Here is a 23,741-nt window from a genome sequence, read left to right on the forward strand (position 1 = left end):
TAATATCACAGTGGGCGTTCACCCTGTGACATCATTCTTATTTGACCTTGCTGCCTTTTTTAACCCACACTACAAAAGGAATGGAACAGATAAGAAGATATTGAGATGAGACCGTGCTGCCGTGTGGCTGCCGCAGGCCACTTTTCATATCCCTGTTTCTCAGGCTGTAGATGAAGGGGTTCAGCATGGGGATGACCACCGTGTACATCACTGAGGTCACTGCAGCCTTTCTCGGGGAAGATGACACATCTGAACTGAGGTAGCCTCCAATGCCTGTTCCATAAAATCAGCAAACAACTGACAGGTGAGACCCACAGGTGGAGAAGGCCTTATACTTCCCACCTGATGATGAAACCCTTAGAATGGAGAAAACAATTTTATCGTAAGAGAAAAGGGTCCCCGAGATGGGAAGAAAACCAAATATGGCAGCAGGGAAATACATGATTATGTTATTGGTGAAGGTACCACAACATGCAAGATGGGGAGTTGAGAAGGGTCACAGAAGAAATTAGGAATTTCCACATCCTTGAAGCAGGTCCTTTGTAAGGCAATCAAGTTGTGCAGCTGGGTGTCTAAAAGACTGAGAAAAAAAAAAGACAACAAAACTAGAAAGCCACAGAAACATGGGTTCATGATGGCTGAATGATATAGAGGGTGACAGATGGCTACAAACCGGTCATAGGCCATCACACTCAGGAGCATGTCTCTCTTCCATGCCTCCAAAAATGGCAAAGAGAGACATCTGAGTCAGGCAGCTTGCGTAGGAGATGACTCTGCTGTGAGATTGGATGCCACAATCATCTTGGGGACCGTGGTGGAGGTGAAACCGATGTCAGGCAGGGACAGGTTGGAGAGGAAGAAGTACATGGGGGTGTGGAGGTGGGAGTCAGGGCTGACGGCCAGGATGATGAGCAGGTTCCCCAGCACCGTGACCAGGCACATGGACAGGAACAGCCCAGTGAGGACCGGCTGCAGTTCTGGATCCTCTGAGCTTCTAGGAGGAGGAATATAGAGACATCTGTTAGATTCTGTGGGTCTGTAGAGATTGGACAACTTTTGCCTAGAAAAGAGGGTTGAGAAATCGGAAACAAGTAAACCGACACCCAGCATCGTGTCTGCATTTTGGATAGAAGCAATTCACAAGTCATGTTTTCAGATTTCAGAGCAATCCACACTCAGCAATAGTTTGCACTTCCGACAATCTCAATTGTCTTCTAATGCTTTCATCATTGATTTCAGTGTGATTCACTTCTTGTTGTACACACCTGCCTCAGAGACACTAGATTCAAGAATGTTCCAAGAATGAGATCATCCTATATAACAAATTCGTCATTGCTAGAAAATACAGCCTATCTTTACCGACAGAAACTATGTAATCAAACCATTCTCTTCACTTTAAGAAAAAGGTTATCCTAATTAAAGGAAATTAAGAACTCAAATATTTTATTTTATTCGAATAGACTGATACAAATTCCCTTGATTTAGAACATCTGTAAACACCGTATAACTGCTGAGACCATGCCATCTGGAAATGAAATTAAAGTTGATAGTTCATAAGCAGAGAATAGTTCCACAGGCCGGTTGGATCCTAGAGATTTCATCATTCTGTTTTCTGACTTTTCTCCTTCAAGAGAGGAATTGCTTCCTCAAATCTGTGGGTCTTGTTTTAAAACTCATGGAAGCTATAACCCCTGTCCTTAGCTTCGGTGGACTTAGCTTTTTCATCAGAACGTTTGGCCGGAGGCGGTGGCTCACGCCTGTGATCCCAGCACTTTGGAAGGCCGAGGAGGGCGGATCACGAGGTCAGGAGATCAAGACCATCCGGGCCAACATGGTGAAACCCCTCCTCTACTGAAAATACAAAAACTTCGCCCAGCATGGCGGCGCGTGCCTGTAGTCCCAGCTTCTCGGGAGGCTGAGGCAGGAGAATGGCTTGAACCTGGGAGGCAGAGGCTACAGTGAGCCGAGATCACACCACTGCACTCCAGCCTGGGCAACAAGAGCAAAACTCTGTCTCGAAAAACAATTTTAAAAAAGCACACGCTCTGTCACACTGACGTCATACTGATGACAGCCAATTTTTGTGAACCAAGGAAGTGTCAATTCAATAATTCACATAGATGTTGACTTTGGCTATCTCCTATGTGCCAAGCGAGATATAGGCTCTGGGGAATCAGAAACAAAAGAGACTCACTTGTTCTTCTCCCATCTGGGAGGTGTACTCAACAGCTCATTGAGAACGGGCCATGAAGACAATGGCGGTTTTGTGGAATAGAAAGGGGGGAAAGGTGGGGAAAAGATTGAGAAATCGGATGGTTGCTGTGTCTGTGTAGAAAGAGGTAGACATGGGAGACTTTTCATTTTGTTCTGTACTAAGAAAAATTCTTCTGCCTTGGGATCCTGTTGATCTGTGACCTTACCCCCAACCCTGTGCTCTCTGAAACATGTGCTGTATCCACTCAGGGTTGAATGGATTAAGGGCGGTGCAAGATGTGCTTTGTTAAACAGATGCTTGAAGGCAGCATGTTCGTTAAGAGTCATCACCACTCCTTAATCTCAAGTACCCAGGGACACAAACACTGCGGAAGGCCGCAGGGTCCTCTGCCTAGGAAAACCAGAGACCTTTGTTCACTTGTTTATCTGCTGACCTTCCCTCCACTATTGTCCTGTGACCCTGCCAAATCCCCCTCTGCGAGAAACACCCAAGAATGATCAATAAAAAAGAAAAAAAAAAAAAAAAAAGAAAACGTCCTGTCTGGAATGCAGGGAAACCAGAACTTCAGGTCAGGGGATATTTCCGTTGAACCGTATGGAGTTTAAGCTGAAAATATTAAAGAATGTATCTAAAATTCACTTTGCCTTGACTTTACGCATCCATCACATAGAGCTCACGCAGCGGGCACCCACGATCGGTTTCATCGTCGCTCACTTCCTTTGGATCAACTAGAAATCAACTCAGATGAGAGTGCTGAGTCTCAGAGGATGGACGTCTCACCCCTTGCCATACAGATAAGTAGAAAGGGTGGTATTGAAAATTAATGGCCAGACTCTAAGTCCTGCGTACCATACTTGATGGTCTCCAAACTCTCAAAAAGTTGTGGGATTTTTTTGCTTTTGTTCTTGTTTTTGTTTTTTTGTTTTTTTTGAGACGCAGTCTCGTTCTCTTGCCCAGGCTGGAGTGCAGTGGAGTGATCTCGGCTCACTGCAACCTCCGCATCCCAGGTTCAAGCTATTCTCTTGCCTCAGCCTGCCGAATAGCTGAGATTACAGGCACCCGCCACTACACCCAGCTCATTTTGTTCTCTTTTTAAGAGAGACGGGGTTTCACCATGTTGGCCAGGCTGGTCTCGAACACCTGATCTTGTGATTCGCCTACCTCAGCCTCCCAAAGTGCTGGGATTACAGGCGTGAGCCACCGCGCCCAGCTTCCAAAAGTTTTCAACAGAGCTCAGAGGTCTTAACCACAGGCACATCTGAGGAGCATTTCTGAAATGGTTTCCAGCTTCCTCAATAGGAATGGAAGCCAAACCCCGAATTGATGACTCCTTGGAGGAAGTCGAGAGCTGTAAGGAAAGCCAGGAACAGGGGCAAGGGAGCGATGCATCCCAAATGATCCTGTGCCAATTCTTTCTGGAATCTTTGATGTGATCTCAGCTGCCCTTTCCATACTTGACACAGTGATTGTGGCACCCACTGATCTAGCTGTGGTCTACAAGGAACCCCCAAAGGGAAGGGCACAGTGAGCAGGGGCATCGGCCTGACTGAGAAGGATTGGAGGGGGCAGGTTGGATGCAGGGTGAGGAATGGCCAAATGTCATGTGTCTGGCCTTAGACTGCCTGGTTCACATTAGGCTGCACCCTTTGTGACTTCATGATCTGGTACAAGTTATATGAAAATGTGTTGCTCCTTTTCTAGTCTGTAAAATAATCATGAAATGTGCACTATAACTGGGAGACTATGCAGATGAAATGAAACAAGTAGCATAGACCACAGAGCTCAGAGCCTGCCTTTAGGAAGCCCTCAGTAAGGGTTCATGATGCCATGGTGTCTTTCATCATCCTCTTTATCCTCATCATCACCTTCATCATCTTTTTGTTGTTCTCAGGGAATAGTTTAGAGGGACTCATTCCCTGCTTGCATGGGTGAGATGTCTATGAAAAGGACAACCAGTGGGGGAGGGAAGCACAATTTTGAAGATTCCTGAGAGAGACCCCCCACCACAACCAAGAACAGAAACTCCACAGTCTGCTGAGCTGACAGTTTGCACATTGGTCTCCTCCCATCTGGCCACGGCACTCTCCCGTTTGTCCTGAGGATGAGGAAACAAACAAGGCTCCCGACCGTCCCTCAGCACTCACTGAACTGCCCTTCCCCTGTGCTGGGCCATGACCACGGAGAACAGGTCCACTGTCCTTCCTGCGTGGTGCACAGGGGAGGCTCAGACTCCGTCCTCAAGGCTGGCAAGAAGACAGGCCAAGACATGAGCCTCCGGATACAGGTGATGGGTGTGGAGCCCACAGGACTGCAGCCTCACACTGCAGGGCTGGAGGCACAGACTGACTATTTACTATTCTATGGCCTGGGGGGCTCAAGGCATAGAGCTCCTCATTAGCTGAAGTTGCCCAAGTTCCCCAACCTCTAAAGATTTCCTCATAATCATGCAAGAAGAAGAAGGGAAAAGTCAGTGTCCATAGAAGTTTTGGGGCTCTTCCTCTAATCAGGAGAGAGCTTGTGTGGATTCTTCGCTTCTTTTCTTTTTCAAGATCCAAGTGCTTTAATTTTCATCTTTTATTATGGGAAAATATACCACGAATAAATCCTAAAAATTATAGATTATTACATATAGAATGGCCAGTATGAACATTCACAATTTCCACTAGTTTTCAGTTTAGAGTTTAATCACATTAGCTACATTCACATTGTTTAGCAACCATCACCGCCATCATCTCCAGAACAGTTTTAGCTTTCAAAATGGAAATTGCACCCATTAAGCAAACTCTCCGTTCCTCTCTCTCGCCCACCCCTGGGGGCCACCATTCTATTTTGCAACTCTATGAGTTTAACTACTCCAGACACTTGACAGAAGGGGAATGATACCGTGTTTAATTTTCTTTGTTTCTTTGTTTTGGAGACAGTCTTTCTCTGTCACCCAGGCTGGAGTGCAGTGGCGTGGTCTCGGCTGACTGCAACCTCCACATCGTGGGTCCAAGCGATTCTTGTGTCTCAGTCTCCCGTGTAGCTGGGGTTACAGGCGTGCGCCACCACGCCCAGCGAATTTTTGTATTTTTAATAGAAACGAGGTTTCACAATATGGCCAGGCTGGTCTCGAACTCCTGACCTGAAGTGATACGCCTGCCTCGGCCTCTCAAAGTGCTGGGTTTACAGGTGCGAGCCACGGAGGCTGGTCATGTTTATCCTTTTGGGATTTATTTATTTCACTGGCGATAATGTCTTCAAGGTTCATCCTTGTTGCCGCCTGTGTCAGAAGTGCCTGCCTGGCTTTTTCGGTTTTTTATTATTTATTTATTTTTTTGGTTTTGTTTTGTTTTGTGTTTACATGGAGTCTCACTCTGTCACACAGGCTGGAGTGCAGTGGCACAATCTGGGCTCACTGCAACCTCCGCCTCCTGGGTTCCAGCGATTCTTGTGCCTCAGCCTCCCGAGTAGCTGGGAGTATAGGCACGCGCCACCACGCTCGTCTAATTTTGTGCATATTCAGTAGAGACAGGGTTTCACCAAGATGGCCAGGCTGGTCTTGAATTCCTGACCTCGGGTGATCCACCCACCTCGGTCTTCCAAGATGCTGGGATTACAGGCATGAGCCACCGCACCGGCCAGAGGTGCCTGCATTTTTATGGCTAAATAGTCTTCCGTTGTATGAATGAACTGCACTGTCCTTTTTCATTCATCTGCCCATGAACCCTTGGGTTGCTTCCACATTTTGGCTGTTTTGAGTAACGCTGCTATGAATATGGGTGTACAAATCTCTCTTCCACTCTTGGCTTCTAATTCCTTTTGGTGGGTACCCACAAGTGCAACTGCGGGAACATCTGATCATTCTGTTTCTACTTTTTCCAGGACAGGCCATACTATCTTCCCCATTCCTTCATGGTTTTACACTCCCTCCAATCAGATTCGAGCATTCCTACTTCCCTCTAGTTTCACCAAGGCTTGTTCGTTTATCATATCCATCCTAATATGTGGTATCACATTCTTGCTTTGATTTGCACTTCCCTATGATTAGTGATTTTGAAAATCATTTTAGACGCTTATTGGCCATTGCTATATCTTCTTTCGGGACACGTCTACTCGAGTCTTCTGACCATTGTTAATGGGGTGCTTTGGGTTTCTTGTTGTTTAGTTCCGGCTCTTCTTTATATATGATGGATATTAGCCTCTTTTCAGAGATATGATTTGCAAATCTTTCTCCTAATCCATGGGTTATCTTTTCACTCAGTTCACAGTGTTTGCTGATGCGCAAAAGTGTCTGTCATTTAGATGTCATCCAAGGAATCTAATTTTCTTTTGTTGCCTATGCTTTTGGTGTCATATCCCAGAAAGCATTGCCCAATCTGATGTCGTGAAAGTGTGGCCAATGTTTTCTTTGAGGCATATTATACTTTCAGCACTTGGGGTGAGGTCTTTGATCCAGTTTGTGTTCATTTTTGCACCCGGTGTGACATAGGGTCCACCTTCATTCTTCTGCATGTGGAAATCAAGTTTCTCCAACACCATTTCTTGAAAAGGCTGCTTTTCCACCAATGGACTTTCTTAGCACTCATGTTAGAAATCATTTTAACATATAGGGGAGAAGTTATTTCTGGGCTCAAAAACAAACAAACAACAGACAACAGATAAGGACGCAGCATGGGCTGGGCGCGGTTGCTCACGCCTGTAATCCCAGCAGTTTGGGAGGCCGAGGCGGGCGGATCACGTGAGGTCAGGAGTTCAAGACCAGCCTCACAGACACGAAGAAACCCCTCTCTCTACTACAAATACAACATTAGCTGGGCGTGCTGGGGCATGCCTGTAATCCCAGCTGCTCGGGATATGGAGCCAGGAGAATCGCTTGAACCCAGGAGGCAGAGGTTGCGGTGAGCCAAGATTGCACCATTACACTCCAGCCTGGGCAACAAGAGTGAAACTCTGTCTCAAAACAAAACACCAAAAACAAAAAATCCAGGATGATTTCGAGAGCAGAAAGAGAATAGCTGAAAAACCAGCATAATGAGAAAGTTAGGAAGCTTCTTATCAAAGCATCTGGAAATATGCAAGAAATTCCTGTGAACTAAAATTTTCATACTGTGCTATCAAACACTAGAACTCACTTATTCCATCTTTCTGTATTTCGGGACCCAATTATCCACTTCTCTTCATTCCCCATCCCACCCCTTTTCTTCCTAGCATCTGCTAACCACCTTTATACTTTACACCTTCCTGAGATTCCTTTTGTGTGTAGGTGTGTGATGGAGTCTCTTTCTGTTGCCCAGGTTGGAGTATATGGGCACAATCCGGGCTCACTGCAACCCCCGCCTCCTGAGTTCAAGCGCTTCTTGGGCCTCAGCCCTCCAAGTAGCTGAGACTACAGGCACGCGTCACCACGCCCAGCTAATTGTTTGTGTTTTCAGTAGAGACAGGTTTCACCATGTTGGCCAGGCAATTCTCCACCTCCTGGCCTCAAGTGATCCGTGTGACTCGGCCTCCCACAGTGCTGGGATTACAGGCCTGAGCCACCACACCTGGCCAATATTTTCTTTTTTGTTCCTACATAGAAGGGAGGATGTGAAATATTTGTCATTCTGTGCCTGGCTTATTTCACTTAATATACAGACCTGCAATCTCATCCATTTTGTCTGCAATGGAGACGATTTTCTTCCTTTTTAGGCTGAATAATACTTCATTGGGTGTGTATACCACAGTTCCTCAATTGAAACAAATTTCTAAAAAGCAAATATTTTTAACATGTCTCAGAATGTGAAACTTCAGGGATACCATGCCCATTTTATTCTTTTCTATTTCCCATGCAGCAATCCAAGTGTGTATAAATCTATAATTTCAACAAATGTAAAATGAAAATGCTAAGTGGTGACTGGGCACGGTCGCTCATGCCTGTAATCCCAGAACATTGGGAGGTGGAAGCGGGCAGATCACCTGAGGTCGGGAGTTCAAGACCAGCCTGACCAATATGGAGAAACACTGTCTGTACTAAAAATACCAAAAAAAAAAAAAAAAATTAGCCAGGCATGGTAGTGCATGCCTGTAATCCCAGCTACTTGCAAGGCTGAGACAGGAGAATCACTTGAATAGGGGAGGCAGAGGTTGCAGTGAGCTGAGATCGTGCCATTGCACTCCAGCCTGGGCAACAAGAATGAAACTCTGCCTCAAAAAGAAAAAAAGAAAAAAAAAGAAAAAGAAAAAAATAGAAAATGCTAAATGGTAAGAAACAACAGCACAATAAACATTTGTATGGTGTTGATGGACAATGCATTTGAAGATAATATTTGAAGAAATCATATTACAATTAACTTCTGTTCTTACTCATTGGAGCTTGATGCCTCTAAAAACTTCGTCATTGGAACCACCTCTGGTGCTTTAAAAAAAAAAAAAAAAAAATCCACATACTCACACAGGTGCAGGGAAATCAGAATCTCAGGTATTGAGAACCAGGCCTCATCATTTGTAAGCTCCCCAGGTGATTTGACTCAAAGCCAAGATTGAGGAATGGCAACATGGATCTCTCCACAGAACCTGCCTAAATAGATTCTCTAGAAGCAGTTTATGAAGAAATTCCACATGAACTCTGGAAGAGGATATGAATTTGATGTACAGTATGTCCTCACTTAACATCTTTGAAAGTCTCTTGGAAACTTCACCTTGAAGCAAAATTAGGTATAGTGAAACCACTTATTCCTCACCAACATTATAACTACACAACTTTGAACGCACCAATTGTGTTGGAAGACCTGCTGTACATTGTTTCCAACAAGTCAATTTTCAGGGAATTCCAAAATGAAGTGAGGACTTCGTGTATATAAGAAGATGGTTGTGATTCCACCTGGATGACAGGGTTATTGCTCAGAAACTAAAGGAGGCCGCCTAGGTATAGAGGATTCTGTCATGAGGTTTCTGCTAAACAAAGGAGCCCAGAATCCTCACCCATTCCAGTTAAAGGCATAACGAAGAAAACAATATTCACCTAGGAAATGTGGAAAGGAATAAAAGCCATCAAGCCACAAAAAGAATGTGACTAAGGGGCAGCATTTGCAGATGCAGGGATTTAATGTGGTTGCCCTTTCTCACCCACACAAAAAAAAGGATGGAACAGATCATGAGATTCCACTCTTCTGCTGTGCAGCCTCCACAGGGCGCTTTGAATGTCCCTGTTTCTCAGGCTGTAGATGAAAAGGTTCAGCATGGGGGTGACCACAGCGTACATCACTGACGCCACCACACCATTCCTGAGGGGTGGTGCCACAGCTGAAGTCAGGTACATGCCAATGCCTGTTCCATCAAATAAGCAAACAACTGCTAAGTGAGACCCACAGGTGGTGAAGGCTTTATACTTCCCATCTGACGATGAAATCCTTAGAATGGAGGGGACAATTTTATAGTAAGGCAAAAGGATCCTTGAAATGGGAAGAAAACCAAACATAGTACTATCGAAATATATGAATATGCTATTGATGACGCTGACAGAACAGGCAAGGTTTAGAAGTTGAGATGGCTCACAGACAAAATTAGAGATTTCCACATTCTTGGAGAAGGTGAATTGTCACACAATCCAACTGTGCAGCTGGGAATCCAACAGGCTAAGGAAAAAGGACACCAAAACGAAGAAGACACAGAGGTGAGGATTCACGACGACTGGGTAGTGCAGAGGGCGACAGATGGCTACAAATCTGTCATAGGACATCACAGTCAGGAACATGTCTTCTATACATGCAAAAAGGACCAAGAAAGACATCCGTGTCAGGCAGCCCGCATGAGAGATGACTCTGCTATGCGACTGCATGTCCACAATCATCTTGGGAACTATGGCCAAGGTGAAACCGATGTCAGCCCAGCACAGGTTGGAGAGGAAGAAGTACACGGGGGTGTGGAGGGGGGAGTCAGAGCTGACAGCCAGGATGCTGAGCAGGTTCCTCAGCACCGTGACCAGATACATGGACAGGGACAGCCCAGCGAGGACCGGCTGCAGTTCTGGATCCTCTGAGAGTCCCAGGAGGAGGAATTCTCAGACACCTGTGAGATTCTGTGGCTCTGTGTGTGTTGGACACCTTGAGAAGAAAAGAGGATTGGAAAAAGAAAAGATAAAAACCAGCCCTTAATGCTGTGTGTATATTTTGGATGCAAGCAAATGAAAAGGAACATTTTCACACTTGCGGACCGTACACCGCCAGCGATGTTTCTCAGTTGTGACAAATCCAAAAATCTCAGAATTATTACATGATTTACTTTTTTGCTTTTCAACTCTTTCTGTACATACTACTTTAGAGAAAATCCACTGGAGAATGTTAGGAGACAAAAACGTCATATATAACAAATCCGTGATCTCAGTAAAATACGGCCTACTCTTTTCAGAAAAAATACAATGCAATGAAAATGTCCTTCTCTCTTGAAGAAAAAGATCTCAGTCTAATTGAAAGAAATTAAGAAGCTGTGAAATACACTCTGTTTTATTCTGACACCGTGCTACAAATTACTTTGATGTAGAATATGTAAAAGGACGATACAAGAGCTAGGACCGCATTATCTAAAAACGAAATCGAAACTTAGAGTTCTTAATCGGAACACCTTTTCACATGCCAGTTACTTTTCATATTTATTATCATCCTGAGGTTTTCTCACATCATTTCTTCAAAAAAGTACATGCACACTCAAATATGGGAGCTGTGTTTCCAAATGAATTGAATATGTAACTCTTGGCCGAGTGCCATGGATCACACCTGTAATCCCAGCACTTTGGGCGGCCGAGGCTGATGGATCACCTGAGGTCAGGAGTTCCAGACCAGCCTGGCCAACGTGGTGAAACCCTGTCTCCAGTGAAAATAAAAAAAAAATTAGCCGGGCGTGGTGGGGGGTAACCCTAGCTACTCGGGAGGCTGAAGCAGGAGAATCCCTTAGAACCTGGAAGGCAGAGATTGGACACCCTGTGATAGGATTTTTGATATCCTAGGGAGATATTGCTCCTGACAGCAGAGTGGGTGTACACCCTGTGATATTATTTGTAATATCCTAGAAATATATTGCTCCTAATATCACAGTGACTGTACACCCTGTGATATTAATAGTAATATCCTACAGAGATATTACTCCTAATAATTCAGTGGGTGTACGCCCTGTGATATTATTCATAATATATTATGGAGATACGACTCCTGATATCACAGTGAGTGTACACCATGTTTGTACACCCTGTGATCTTATTTGTAACAACTTAGAAAAATATTACAGCTAATATCAAATTGGGCGTACACTCTGCAATGTTATTTGTTATCCACTAGGTAGAAATTACTCCTAATATCACAGTGAGTGTACACTATGTGTGTACAGATTGTGAAATTATTTGTAATACCCTAGGAAGATATTACTCCTAATATCACAGTGGGTGTATTACTTGTAATCACCTAGGGAGATATGATTCCTAATATTACAGTGGGTGTACACTCCGCGATGTTATTTGTAATGTCCTAGGAAGATATTACTCCTAATATCAAAGTGGATGTACACCATGTGTGTACACTCTGTGATATAATTCATATTATCCCAGAGAGATATTTCTCCTAATATCACAGTGGGTATACACTCTGTGATATTCTTTGTACTATCCTAGAGAGATATTGCTCCCACTATCACAGTGGGTGTACACCCTGTGATATTATTCATAATCTCCTAGAGAGATATTACCTCTAATATCACAGTTTCTCTACACCCTGTGGTATTATTCATCATATCCCAGGGAGATATTATCCCTAACATCACAGTGCGTGTACACCATGGGTGGACACCCTGTGATGTTATTGGTAATATCCTAGGGGGCTATTACACTTAACGTCACAGCGGGTGTTCACCATGTGTGCACGCACTGAGATGTTACTCGTAATATCCTGGGGAGAAATTACACCTAGTGTTACAGTGGGTGTACACCATGTGTTTCTATTCTGTGATGCTATTCGTAATATCTTAGAAAGTTATTAGTCCTAGTGCCACAGTGGGTGTATACCATGTGTGTCCACTCTGCGATGTTATTCGTATTATCCTAGGGAGATAGTTCTCATAATATCACTGTGGGTGTACATCATGTATGTACTCCCTGTGGTCTTATTGGTTATGTCCTGGGTTGATATTACACCTAATATCACCATGGGTGCACACCATAGGTGTACATTCTGTGATGTTACTCGTAATATCCTAGGGAGATATCACTCCTGATGTCATAGTGGGTGTACACCCTGTGATAGTATTTGTAATATCCTAGGGAGATATCACTGTATACCCTGTGGTATTATTTGTGACATTTGAGGGAGCTATTTCTCCTAAAGTCAGAGTGAGTGTACACCCTGTAATATTCTTCCTAATATCACAGTGGGTGTACACCGTGAGTGATATGTTTTTCTGATATCCAGCGAGGGAAAGGATGATATTGCTTCCAATATCACGGAAGGTGTACACCCCCTTGTGATATTGTTCCGAATATCCAGGGAAGGAGAGGATGACATTATTCCCAATATCACTGGGGGTGTACCACCTCCCGCCGGGATATTGTTCTTAATATCCGTAGTGGAGAGAATGATGTTACTCCCAATATCCCAGGGGGTGTAAATCACCCCTGTTTGTAAACACTCCCTGTGAGATTGTTCCAAATGGCCTGTGAAAGAGTCAATATGACTCCCATTATCGCAGGGGGTGTTCAGCCCTGATGATATTGTTTTCTAACATCCAGGGAAGGAGAGTATGCTATTACTCCCAATATCGCAGGGGTTGTACAACTTTTTGTGCTATTGGGCCCAATATCCAGGAAAATAGAGGATGAGAGTACTCCCAATATCGAAATAATTGTACAGCACCCCTGTGATATTCTTCCTAATATCCAGAAAGGAAATGAATGATATTACTTCCAACAGTGTAGGAAATGTATACCCGCGCTGTGATATCTTTCCCAATATCCAGTTGGGGAGAGGATCATATTACTTCCAATATCGCAGGGTGTGTACACCCCCTCTGTGATCTCGTTGCTAACATCCAGGTTTGGGGAGGAAGACATTACTCCCAATATCGCAGGAGGAGTCCACCCCCCCGTGACCTTGTTACTCATTTCCCGGGTGGAGAGGATGATGTTACTCCCAATATCGCAGAGGGTGTACACACCCCTGTGAAAATCTTCCTCATATCCAGAGGAAGAGGGGATGATATTACTCCCAGTACCGCAGGGGGTTTACACAGCCCTGTGATACTCTTCCTAATATCCACAGGGAGAGAGGATGATATTACTCCCAATATCGCAGGGGGCGTACACAACCCTGTGAGATTGTTCCTAACATCCAGAGTGAAAGAGGATGATATGACTCGCAATATCGCAGGGTGTGTACACCCCTCTTGTCCTATTGTTCTGAATACCCTGGGAGGGAGAGGATAAGGTGACATTGAATATCGCAGGGAATGTACACTCTCCCCCTCTGATACCCTTCTTAGTATCCAGGGGAAGAGAGGAAAATTTTACTCCCAATATCGCAGAGGCAGTACACCCTACCAGGGATGTTGTTCCCAATATGCAAGGTGGGACAGGATGATACTACTCCGAATATCGCAGGGGTGTTCACATCCCCCGTGACATTTTCCTTAATATCTAGGGGAGAGACAATTATATGACAGCAAAGGTCGCAGGGTCTGTACATCCCTTCCTGATATTGTTCCTAATATCCAGGGGGGAAGAGGATGATATCGAATATGAAAAGGAGTGTACAACCCCCACCCCTAAGACATTGTTCTTAATATTCTTGAGGGGAGACGATGATATAACTCCAAATATTGCAGGGGTTGTTCACACCACGCTGTGATATTCTTTCCAATATCCTGGGTGGGAGAAAATAATATGACTTCCAATATTGCAGGTGGTGTATACCCCACCTCAAATATTGCACTGAATATCCAAAGAGGGAGAGGATGGTATTCATACCAATATCGAAGCGTGTGTACACGCCCCTTGTGATACGGTTTTTAATATCCAGGGGGCGGGAGGATGATATTCGTCCTAACATCACAGAGGGTGTACACTACCCTTGTGATACTGTCCCTAAGTTCCAGATGGGAGAGGATGAGATCACTCCCAATATCTCAGAAGTTGTACATCCCCCGTGATACTTACTGTTCATCATATCCAGGGAGGCGCAGGATGACATTCCATTGAATTTCGCGACAGGCGTACACGCACAGTGTGATATTATTCCTAATATCCAAGAAGGGAGGAGATGATATTACTCCCAATAAAGCAGTGGTTGTACATTACCCGTGTGTTATTGTCTCTAATATCTGGGGCCGGGGGAGCGGGGAAGAGGATAACATTCCCTCAAATTTAGCAGGTGGTTTGACGCCCCTCGTGGTGTTGTTTTACATATCCAGAGGGGAAGACAATAGTACTATTTTTGATAGTCCAATTCATCCGCTCCACCTTTCCGGAACTCTGAGGCCGGGAGGTGGCATGCAGTTTCCGTGTGATCCCCAATACCTTTGCCGTCTTCTGTAGCAAGTCAGCTACAAATGCAGGCCCATTTTCTGAGCCGATCCGGAAGGGCAGTCCCAATCTAGGAATCAGATCTCGAAGAAGCACATGGGTTTCTTCACGAGCTTTCTCAGTTCGTGTTGGATAAGCCTCCACCCACCCAGAGTAGGTATGCCCAAGAACAAGTAAATACTTGTTACCTCCACACTTTGGCATCTCTGTGAAGTCCACCTGGAGATCTTCAAAGGGGGCTGCTCCATAAGCTTGTACACTGGGCAGAACGGCTGGACCTTGCCTCGCATTAGGCTGTAGGCAGGTGACACACCACTGCCTCACCGTTTTGGCAAGGGCTGACAAATGCGAGATGTAGAAATACCAGCCTAACAACTTTTCAAGTGACTCCTGACATAGATGGGTGCCAGTACAACTGCAGCTCCTCGCAGCTGTGGCACAGCTACTCTCCCATCTGGTAACTGACTCCATCCTTCCTCCATCACTCATCTTTCCCTCTACCTGGAGAAAGTCCTTTTCTTCTTTAGAATAAGCAGGTCCAAGATCAGGTGCTTGAGGGAGCAGAGGGGCTATGACTGATGCCTGGAAGGGGACAGATGCTGCTTTTGCAGCCTCTGAGTCAGCGCGGGAATTCCCCAAGCCCACCAAGGTGGAAGCTCGCTGGTGTCCTCTGCAATGCATAACTGCCACCTTGTGGGGTTTCCATACTGCTTCTAATAAATGCAAGATTTCTGGTTGATATTTTCTGTCTTTTCCCGCAGAGTTCAATAGGCCCTTTTCTTTCTATCACGCTCCATGCACTTGAAGGGTTAAAAAGACATACCGAGAATCAGTGTAAATGTTGACAGTCCCACCTTCACTGAGTTCTAAGGCCCAAATGAAAGCAATGAGTTCAGCTTTCTGGGTGAAGTGGCCTGGGGCATCGATCTGGCTTCAACAACAGTGTCCAGGGTTACCACTGCATACCCTGCACCTCTCTTTCCTTGGGGGATGATGAAGCTGCTCCCGTCCACCTATAGTTCCCAGTCTACTGATGCCCAAGGCTGGTCCCGGAGGTCAGGTCTGCTAGAGTCAACCGAGTCCAACATTTCTACACAATCATGCTCGACAGGGCTCTCTGATAGTGGGAGCAAGGTGGCGGGGTGTAGGATGTTACAAACTTCAATGGTTATATGGGGATTTTCACAGAGCAAACTTTGGTACTTGGTGAGTCTAGCATTCGTTAGCCAATCATGTCCTTTAGAATTCATTAAAGTCACCACAGCATGGGGGGCCTTTTCTGTTCAGGTTCTACCCAAGAGTCAGCTTATTTGCTTCTTGTACTAGCAGGGCAGTTGCTGCCAAGGCCCTCAAACACGGGGGCCATCCTTTAGAGACCCCGTCTAGTTGTTTAGAGCCGTAGGCCACCGGCCTCGGCCAGGGCCCCACAGTTTGGGTTCAAAGTCCGGCTGCCATCTTTTCTCTCTCTCTGACACATACGATGTAAAAGGCTTTGTCAGATCAGGTAGCCCCAGGGCTGGGGCTGACATAAGTTTCTCCTTTAACTCATGAAAGACTTGCTGTTGTTGGGATCCCCATTCAAAAGTTTCCCGGTCCCTGCCTCCTTTGTGACCTCAAACAAAGGCTTAGCTAATACTGCAAAGTTTGGGATCCACAGTCTACAAAACCTCACAGCTCCTAAGAATTCTCTCACCTGCCTTCTGCTCTTAGGCTCTGCTAGATGGCAAATGACCTGCTTTGTTTCTGATACCAGGCTGTGTTCCCCCTGTCGGATAGTATATCCCAAGGAACATACCTGCTGTCAGCAGATCTGAGCTTTTTTCTTGGACACCTTATACCCACAGTCCTCCAGCTGTGGGCGTAGGGCAATCCGTTCCCTTGGTGCACCCGACTGCCATGGGGTGTCCCAGCCAAAGCTCATCAACCTACCAGAGCAACACGCAGCCTAGGTCTCTGGTGGGAAACTTCTGGAGGTCTTGAGCCACTGACACATGTACCTTGGGGTGCCAGCATGCATGGATCTGAGTGTTGCGGTCTGTTGTGAGATGATGAAGGATCTCAGGCATGTTCCTAAACATGTCTAGCTTATTGACATGAATCTAAGGAAAACAATATGTACAGGCAAATTATTTGAACTGTATTTCCTATAAATTGTTCAAGGTTAATTACTCAGGGCAAAACACCCAGTTAGTGAATTAACCCTCTCTTCTTTCTTGAAAAGCAGTTTTTGGCTATTTCAGTGCACTCTGGTATTCTGCCAGCATGTCAACAGGCACAAGGCTGACTGACCAGGATCACTGCCATCACTGACGGCAGCGAAAAATTACGGAGACTCGGCTCAGGGATGTCATTTAATGATGTTAATATTGTCCTTCAGTCCTTCAAGGGAAATTCAATTAATGTTCTTGTACACCTACTGTGTGTCGAGCTTTATTCTAAAAGCTAGGAATAAAGCAGTAATCCACACAGACAAAAACAATCAAGAATCATCTATCCTCGGCCAGGTGCCATGGCTCTTGCCTGTATTTCCAGCACTTTGGGAGGCGGAGGCCAGTGGATCACTTGAGGTCAGGAGTTTGAGACCAGCCAGACAAACATGCTGAAGCCCCATCTCTACTAAAAATACAAAAATTAGCCAGGTGTGGTGGCTCAGGCCTGTAATCTGAGCTACTTCAGAGGCTGAGGCAAGAGAATCACTTGAACCCAGGAGGCGGAGGTTGCAGTGAACTGAGACCATGCCACTGCTGCACTCCAGCCTGGGTGACAGAGCAAGACAGTCTCAAAAATAAAATAAAATAAAAAATCAAGAATCATCTTTAAGGCATATACATGACATGCAACAGAGGAGCATGTACTGCAAATAATCCACTCCCATATCTCCTTGTTCAAATTTATTTTCAATGCTGGTCACAATCGCTAAATTTATTTCATGACCCAAAGTTTGGGAAAAATACTTTGTCTATGGGGCATTTCACTGAAGGCTCTTGTAAGCCATTTTGGCTTCTGTCAATTTTCTCCCAGGAGGATGTGACTGAACTAAGATGATATATTCCTTCAGAGGGCCCGCCAACCTCTGCTGCAGACACGTCTTGATAGGGTGCTTCCATCTGTCCCTGTTTGCAGTTATTTAGCAGGCGAGGAGGGGGAGGAAAGGTGAGCTGGGAGGATGGAAGGGAGCAAGAGAAATGAATGAATATGCTGGAAGCACTGGCTCACGCCTATAATCCCAGCACTTTGGGAGGCCGAGGCAGGCAGATAGCTTGAGGTCAGGAGTTCAAGATTAGCCTGGCCAACATGGCGAAACCTTGTCTCTAATAAAAATACAAAAATTAGGCGGGCATGGTGGCTCACACCTGTAATCCCAGCTACTCAGGAGGCTGAGCCAGGAGAATTGCTTGAACCCGGGAGGTGGAGGCTGCAGTGAGCCAAGATCGCATCACTGCACTCCAGCCTGGGTGACATAGCAAGACTCCCTCTCAAAAAAACAAAACAAAACAAAAAAAGAATGAACAGTCACCATACCTGGACTCCTAATTCTTCACTAAGGTTGGTGAACAAATATTCATAGCCATAAGCCGCTTTGCAGTTCAGCCACACAGCATGGTACAGGCTCTGAGTGATCCAGCTTTGAACCAGCTCTAAGACTCCATGTAAACACTCCTCCGAGACAGGATTTTAAAGAGACATTTAACAGGTGGAGAGCCGCACATAGCCTTTTCCTTCCCAACAGTCCCAGGTACTCACACCTACGGGGACAGTTAGGATATGACCTGTCACCCTACAAACTTCCTACTAAAAACATGGGCACACCCAGGTGATAACCCTGTTCCTCCAGGCAGACTTACCTGACTTGGAATTTGGTAAAATCTTGGATCACACAACATAGTATCTAAATATACACTTTGGATGTCTTTGACTCTGAAAAGAAGAAAAAAATTGATGTTAGCCATCCAATGTGATATAAATTATGTGTAACTTTTTTTGTTTTTTGAGATGGAGTTTCGCTCTGTTGCCCAGGCTGAAGTGCAATGTCTGCTCACTGCCACCTCCTCCACCTCCCGGGTTCAAGTAATTCTCCTGCCTCAGCCTCCCAAGTATCTGGGATCACGGGCGTGCATCACCACTCCTTGCTAATTTTTGTATTTTTTAGTAGAGACAGGGTTTCACCATGTTGACCAGTCTGGTCTCGAACTCCTGGCCTCAAATGATCCACCCACCTCGGCCTCCCAAACTGCTGGGATTACAGGCATGAGCCACCACACCTGTTTATGGCCAGAACAATAATACTTTATTCAGTCATACACATAAGAACTGTATAACGGGCCAGGCACAGTGGCTCATGCCTGTAATCTCAGCAATTTGAGAGGCCAAGGCTGGCAGATCACCTGAGGTCAGGAGTTCAAGACCAGCCTGGCCAACATGGCAAAACCCCATCTCTACTAAAAATACAAAATTAGTTGAGTGTGGTGGCGCACACCTGTTATCCCAGCTACTTGGGAGGCTGAGGCAGGAGAATCACTTGAACTCTGGAGGCAGAGGTTGCAGTGAGCCAAGATTACATCACTGCCCTCCAGCCTGGGTGACAGAGCAACACTCCGTTTCACAAAACAAACAAACAAACAAACAAAAAACCACCTATACGAGGCCCAGTACCTGCCCCCGGAGTGCAGAAGCTCCATTCTAGCAGCTTCTCCTTGCACCAATCTGAAGTCTCCTGTGTACAGGACAGTTCCATTATTGCCCTGAAATAAAAACCTGAAAAAGAAATATATCCCAGTGACTTCTGAGTCTCATATAAAATCCCAATAAAGCAAATACATGTGAGCTGCATAGTAAATGCTTCCTGCAAACATATCCATTAAAATACAATGGTAATGGAATCCCACAGTAATTTGAACCACACCAGGCACTCAGCTGTTACCTCTTCCCTCGGGTAGAAAATAACAGAATGGAGATGCTACCCAGTTTCTAATAGATGTTCCTTGTGATATGTTAGCACTTTCAATTATATGTTGAGATCATTCTTGCTCATGGAGAGAGAAATACAAGTGATGATAAAATACAAGGTCACTGGGGAAACAGCTGCTGAAGACTTCCATTTATTTATTTATTTATTTATTTATTTATTTATTTTTATTTTGAGACAAGAGTCTTGCTCTGTCCCCCAGGCTGGAATGCGGTGGTGCAATCTTGGCTCACTGTAACCTCCGCCACCTGGGATCAAGCAATTCTCTGCCTCAGCCTCCCCAGGAGCTGGGACTACAGGGGTGTGCCACCAAGATAAGTGAAAACCGATGGCCACAAAAAATGTGTGCCTGACTGTTCACAGCAGCATTCTTTTTTTTTTTTTTGGGAGACGGAGTCTGGCTCTGTCGCCTACTCTGGAGTCCAGTGGTGCGATCAAGATTCCTGGGTTCAAGCCATTCTCCTACCTCAGCCTCCCAAATAGCTGGGACTACAGGCAGGCACTGCCATGCCCAGCTAGCACAGCAGCATTCTTCATACTAGCCAAAAGGTGGAACCAGTTCAAATGTCTATCAACTGATGCATGAATCAGGAAAATGTGGTCTAGCCATACAATGAAACATTATTTGGCCATAAAAAGAACTGACACATGCTACAACATGGATGACCCTTGAAAACATCCTCAGTGAAAGAAGCCAGATAAGAAATGAACACATGTTGTATGATTCCACTCATACGAAATATCCGGAATAGGTGAACCCATGGAGACAGAGAGTCCAATACAGTAGTGGTTGCCAGGGGGTTGGGGAAGGAGAGAATAGGGAGGCATTGCAATCGGTAAAGGCTTCTTCCCTTGGGGTGCTGAAAATATTCTGAAATTGATTGTGGTGACGGATACACAAGTCTGTGACTTGATTTCTATCTCAATAAAGCTATTTAAATTTTTTTTTTTCAGATGGAGTCTCACTCTGTTGCCCAGGCTGGAGTGCAATGGCGTGATCTTGGCTCACTGCAACCTCTGCCTCCTGGGTTCAAGCAATTCTCCTGCCTCAGCCTCCCCAGTAGCTGGGATTACAGGCGTCTGCCATCACGCCTGGCTAATTTTTTGTATTTTTAGTAGAGATGGGGTTTCACCATGTTCGCCAGGCTAGTCTTGAACTCTTGACCTCAAGTGATACATCTGCCTCAGCCTCCCAAAGTGCTGGGATTACAGGTGAGAGCCACCATGCCCGGCCACTATTTAACAATTTTTAAAGCCTTAGCCAGGTGCGGTGGCTCACACCTGTAATTCCAGCACTTTGGGAGGCTGAGGTGAGTGAACCCCTTGAGGTCAGGAGTTAGAGACCAGTCTGGCCAACATGGTGAAACCCTGTGTCTACTAAAAATACAAAAATTAGCCGGGCGTGGTGGTGGGCACCTGTAATCCCAGCTACTCAGGAGGCTGAGGCAAGAGAATCGCTTGAACCCAGGAGGTGGAGATTGCAGTGAACCAAGATCGCCCTACTGCACTCCAGCCTGGGCGACAGAGTGAGGCTCAGTCTCAAAAAAAAAACAAAAGATTAAAGCCTGGATCAGGCCTGGTCCCGATACACACTGCACATCATACTGTTCGGCAAGGGCAAGACCTGCAGGCACTACTGCCTCTCCAGCCATCAGTAAGTGGGGAGAGCTCTGCACACACCAGGTCACTGCTCAGTGACAGTGACTCCTCACGGAAGTCTCCATTCATTCTGGAGGACCCTTTCAAATGGGCCTCCCCCTGGTTGGAGCTGGATAAACAATGCACAAAAGTCATGGCACACAGGAAGAAACATAAAAAATCAAAGTGGAGGCAAGACTGCTCAAAAGTCAGCCTGCTGTCGGCCCCCAGCTCAGGGAATGCCTTTCACCAATATCCCTGATGTGACAAGGCCACACACCATCACACTATTCCCTGGAAAAGCAGTTGGCAGAGTCCAGGATGGCATTTACAAAGGTTCACCCATTTTTTTTTTCCTTTTTAATTCTCCCTAAACTGGCTCTGTAGTCCTCCCTCAGGATAATTTGATGGGAAGAATACTTCAACTTCAACTGTCTGATCTCCAAAGAAGAAACATCTGAAAAGGTCAGTTTCTGTTCAGATCACATTCAAACAACACAAGACACCCTCACAGTTAAACCTGGCAAAGCAGTGTGCTATAATCAAGCTACAAAACCAATATTAACCAAAATAGGAAAATACCTACCAGCTGTAAAGGTTAAAAAAATGGGGGGTGTATGTCTATAGTCCTACTTACTAAAACCATACATTCACAAAAGTACTACTTCAAAATTTAATGACGAAAAATAAATTTTTCCACTTGGCAGTGCCCCTTTTCTGAATAAGGGTTCAGAAAAAAAGTACAATATCCATGAATTTGCTGCAAAAATATTAATCACCATTTTAAATTCTGAATATTATAAAACTCAGTAAATGTGACAATAACATCATGTAGTAATATCAACACCAGGGTTCCCATCATTAGCATGTAATAAGGAACAAAAAATAAGCCATGCCCAATCCTTTACAACATGGGAAATAAATACATCACTGTTAAGGACTAAATGTTCGTGTCCCTCCCCAAAATCCCTATGTTGAAATCCTAACCCCCAAAGTGGTTTTATTAGGAGGCCTTTGGGAGGTGATTAGTTATTGGGCATAGAAGCCTTGTGAGTGACATCAGTGCCTTTATAAAAGACGCCCAGGGGAGCCTGTTTGCTCCTTTACTATGGGAGGACACAGGGAAAAAGACAGCGTCTAAGAACCAGGAAGTGGCCAGGCACAGTGACTCACACCGGTCACCCCAGCACTTTGGGAGGCCAAGGCAGGCGGATCACTTGAGGTCAGGAGTTCAAGACGAGTCTGACCAACATGGTGAAACCCCCTCTCTACTAAAAATACAATAATTAGCTGGGCTGTGGTCGTGGTGGCAGGCGCCTGTAATCCCAGCTACTAGAGAGGCTGAGGCAGGAGAATCGCTTGAACCCAGGAGGTGGAGGTTGCAGTGAGCCAAGATCACACCACTGCACTCCAGCCTGGGTGACGGAGTGAGACTCCATCTCAAAAAAAAAAAAAAAAAAAAAAAAAGAACCAGGAAGTGGGCCCTCACCAGACATCCAAGATCTGCTGGAGACTGGATCTTGGATTTCCAGTCTCTAGAACCCTAAGCAACAAGTGTCTATTGTATAAGCCACTCAGTCTACGGTAGTTTTGTGAGTCCAGCCCAAATGGACTTACACAATCACAAAGGGATTTTTTTGCCCCTAAAACCCCACTCAATTACTAGATTTTTATTTATGGTTAAATGAGCATTCAAAATCAAAGAGAAAGATTGAGGGTATAGCTGAGGGGTGGAGCATCTGACTACAAAATCAAAGAGAAAGATAAACCATCATTTTAGCACTAATTTAAAAAAAATCAATATTTAATATTTAGTTACCTCTCCTGATGCTTCATCCACTAAAGATATCTGGGTAGGAGCCTCGATTTCAATAGATATCTGTAAAAATAAAATAAGAGACCATGTATGTAGCAGTTTTTCATGGCTTTATATACCTTTGCTGTCTGAAACACAGAAACGGGGCAAAGAGAAGTTTCAGACTGTCTATATAAACAATTCCGATTACATTGTAATAAATATTTTAACACTTAGAAAAAATTGTAAAGAAAATAATACCTGTCTTGAGGCAGATTTGGCAATACGGAGTAAATGCCTTGTAAATGCATATAATCCTCTGACACAATTCTGTTTCCATGAATTCATTTTTCCTCCTTCATCTCCCCATCCCTACCACTCCCATTCCCTTCTCTCTCTGAATTTTGAGTCTTTGTAAAAACGTGGTCATGTGTCCTAACTTTTGTGCCTCAGAACACAGTCTGGATGGGTCTGTGACATGGATGCTTCATACACTGGCTCTTTTTTTTTTTTTTTCTCAGATGGATTCTCGCTCTGTCACCCAGGCTGGAGCGCAGTGGTGTGGTATCGGCTCACTGCAACCACCGCCTCCTGGGTTCACGCGATTCTC

General features: G+C 45.0%; 1 protein-coding gene and 1 pseudogene across 2 annotated transcripts; both read right to left on the reverse strand.

The window, feature by feature from the left end:
* Window positions 1-225: 225 nt before the first annotated feature.
* On the reverse strand, window positions 226-22,064 carry LOC106635225 (protein artemis-like). 2 transcript variants are annotated; one of them, XM_063607281.1, is made up of 6 exons: window positions 19,386-22,064; window positions 18,578-18,642; window positions 18,519-18,521; window positions 18,255-18,392; window positions 14,367-16,831; window positions 226-994 (listed from the first exon to the last, which is right to left on the reverse strand). In XM_063607281.1, exons 1-5 carry the CDS (start codon window positions 19,561-19,563, stop codon window positions 16,658-16,660), a joined length of 558 nt encoding a protein of 185 aa, XP_063463351.1. In that variant the 5' UTR covers window positions 19,564-22,064; the 3' UTR covers window positions 226-994; window positions 14,367-16,657. The 2 variants fall into 2 exon arrangements, 1 of the variants encoding a protein (XP_063463351.1); XR_010113160.1 differs by lacking the exon at window positions 18,519-18,521 and having other exon boundaries at window positions 18,255-18,478; window positions 18,578-18,650.
* On the reverse strand, window positions 4,622-10,505 carry LOC129393184 (olfactory receptor 7E24-like; annotated as a pseudogene).
* Window positions 22,065-23,741: the final 1,677 nt, after the last annotated feature.

Source organism: Pan paniscus, chromosome 8 (genome assembly GCF_029289425.2).
Source record: "Pan paniscus chromosome 8, NHGRI_mPanPan1-v2.0_pri, whole genome shotgun sequence".
Taxonomy (NCBI): Eukaryota; Metazoa; Chordata; class Mammalia; order Primates; family Hominidae; genus Pan; species Pan paniscus.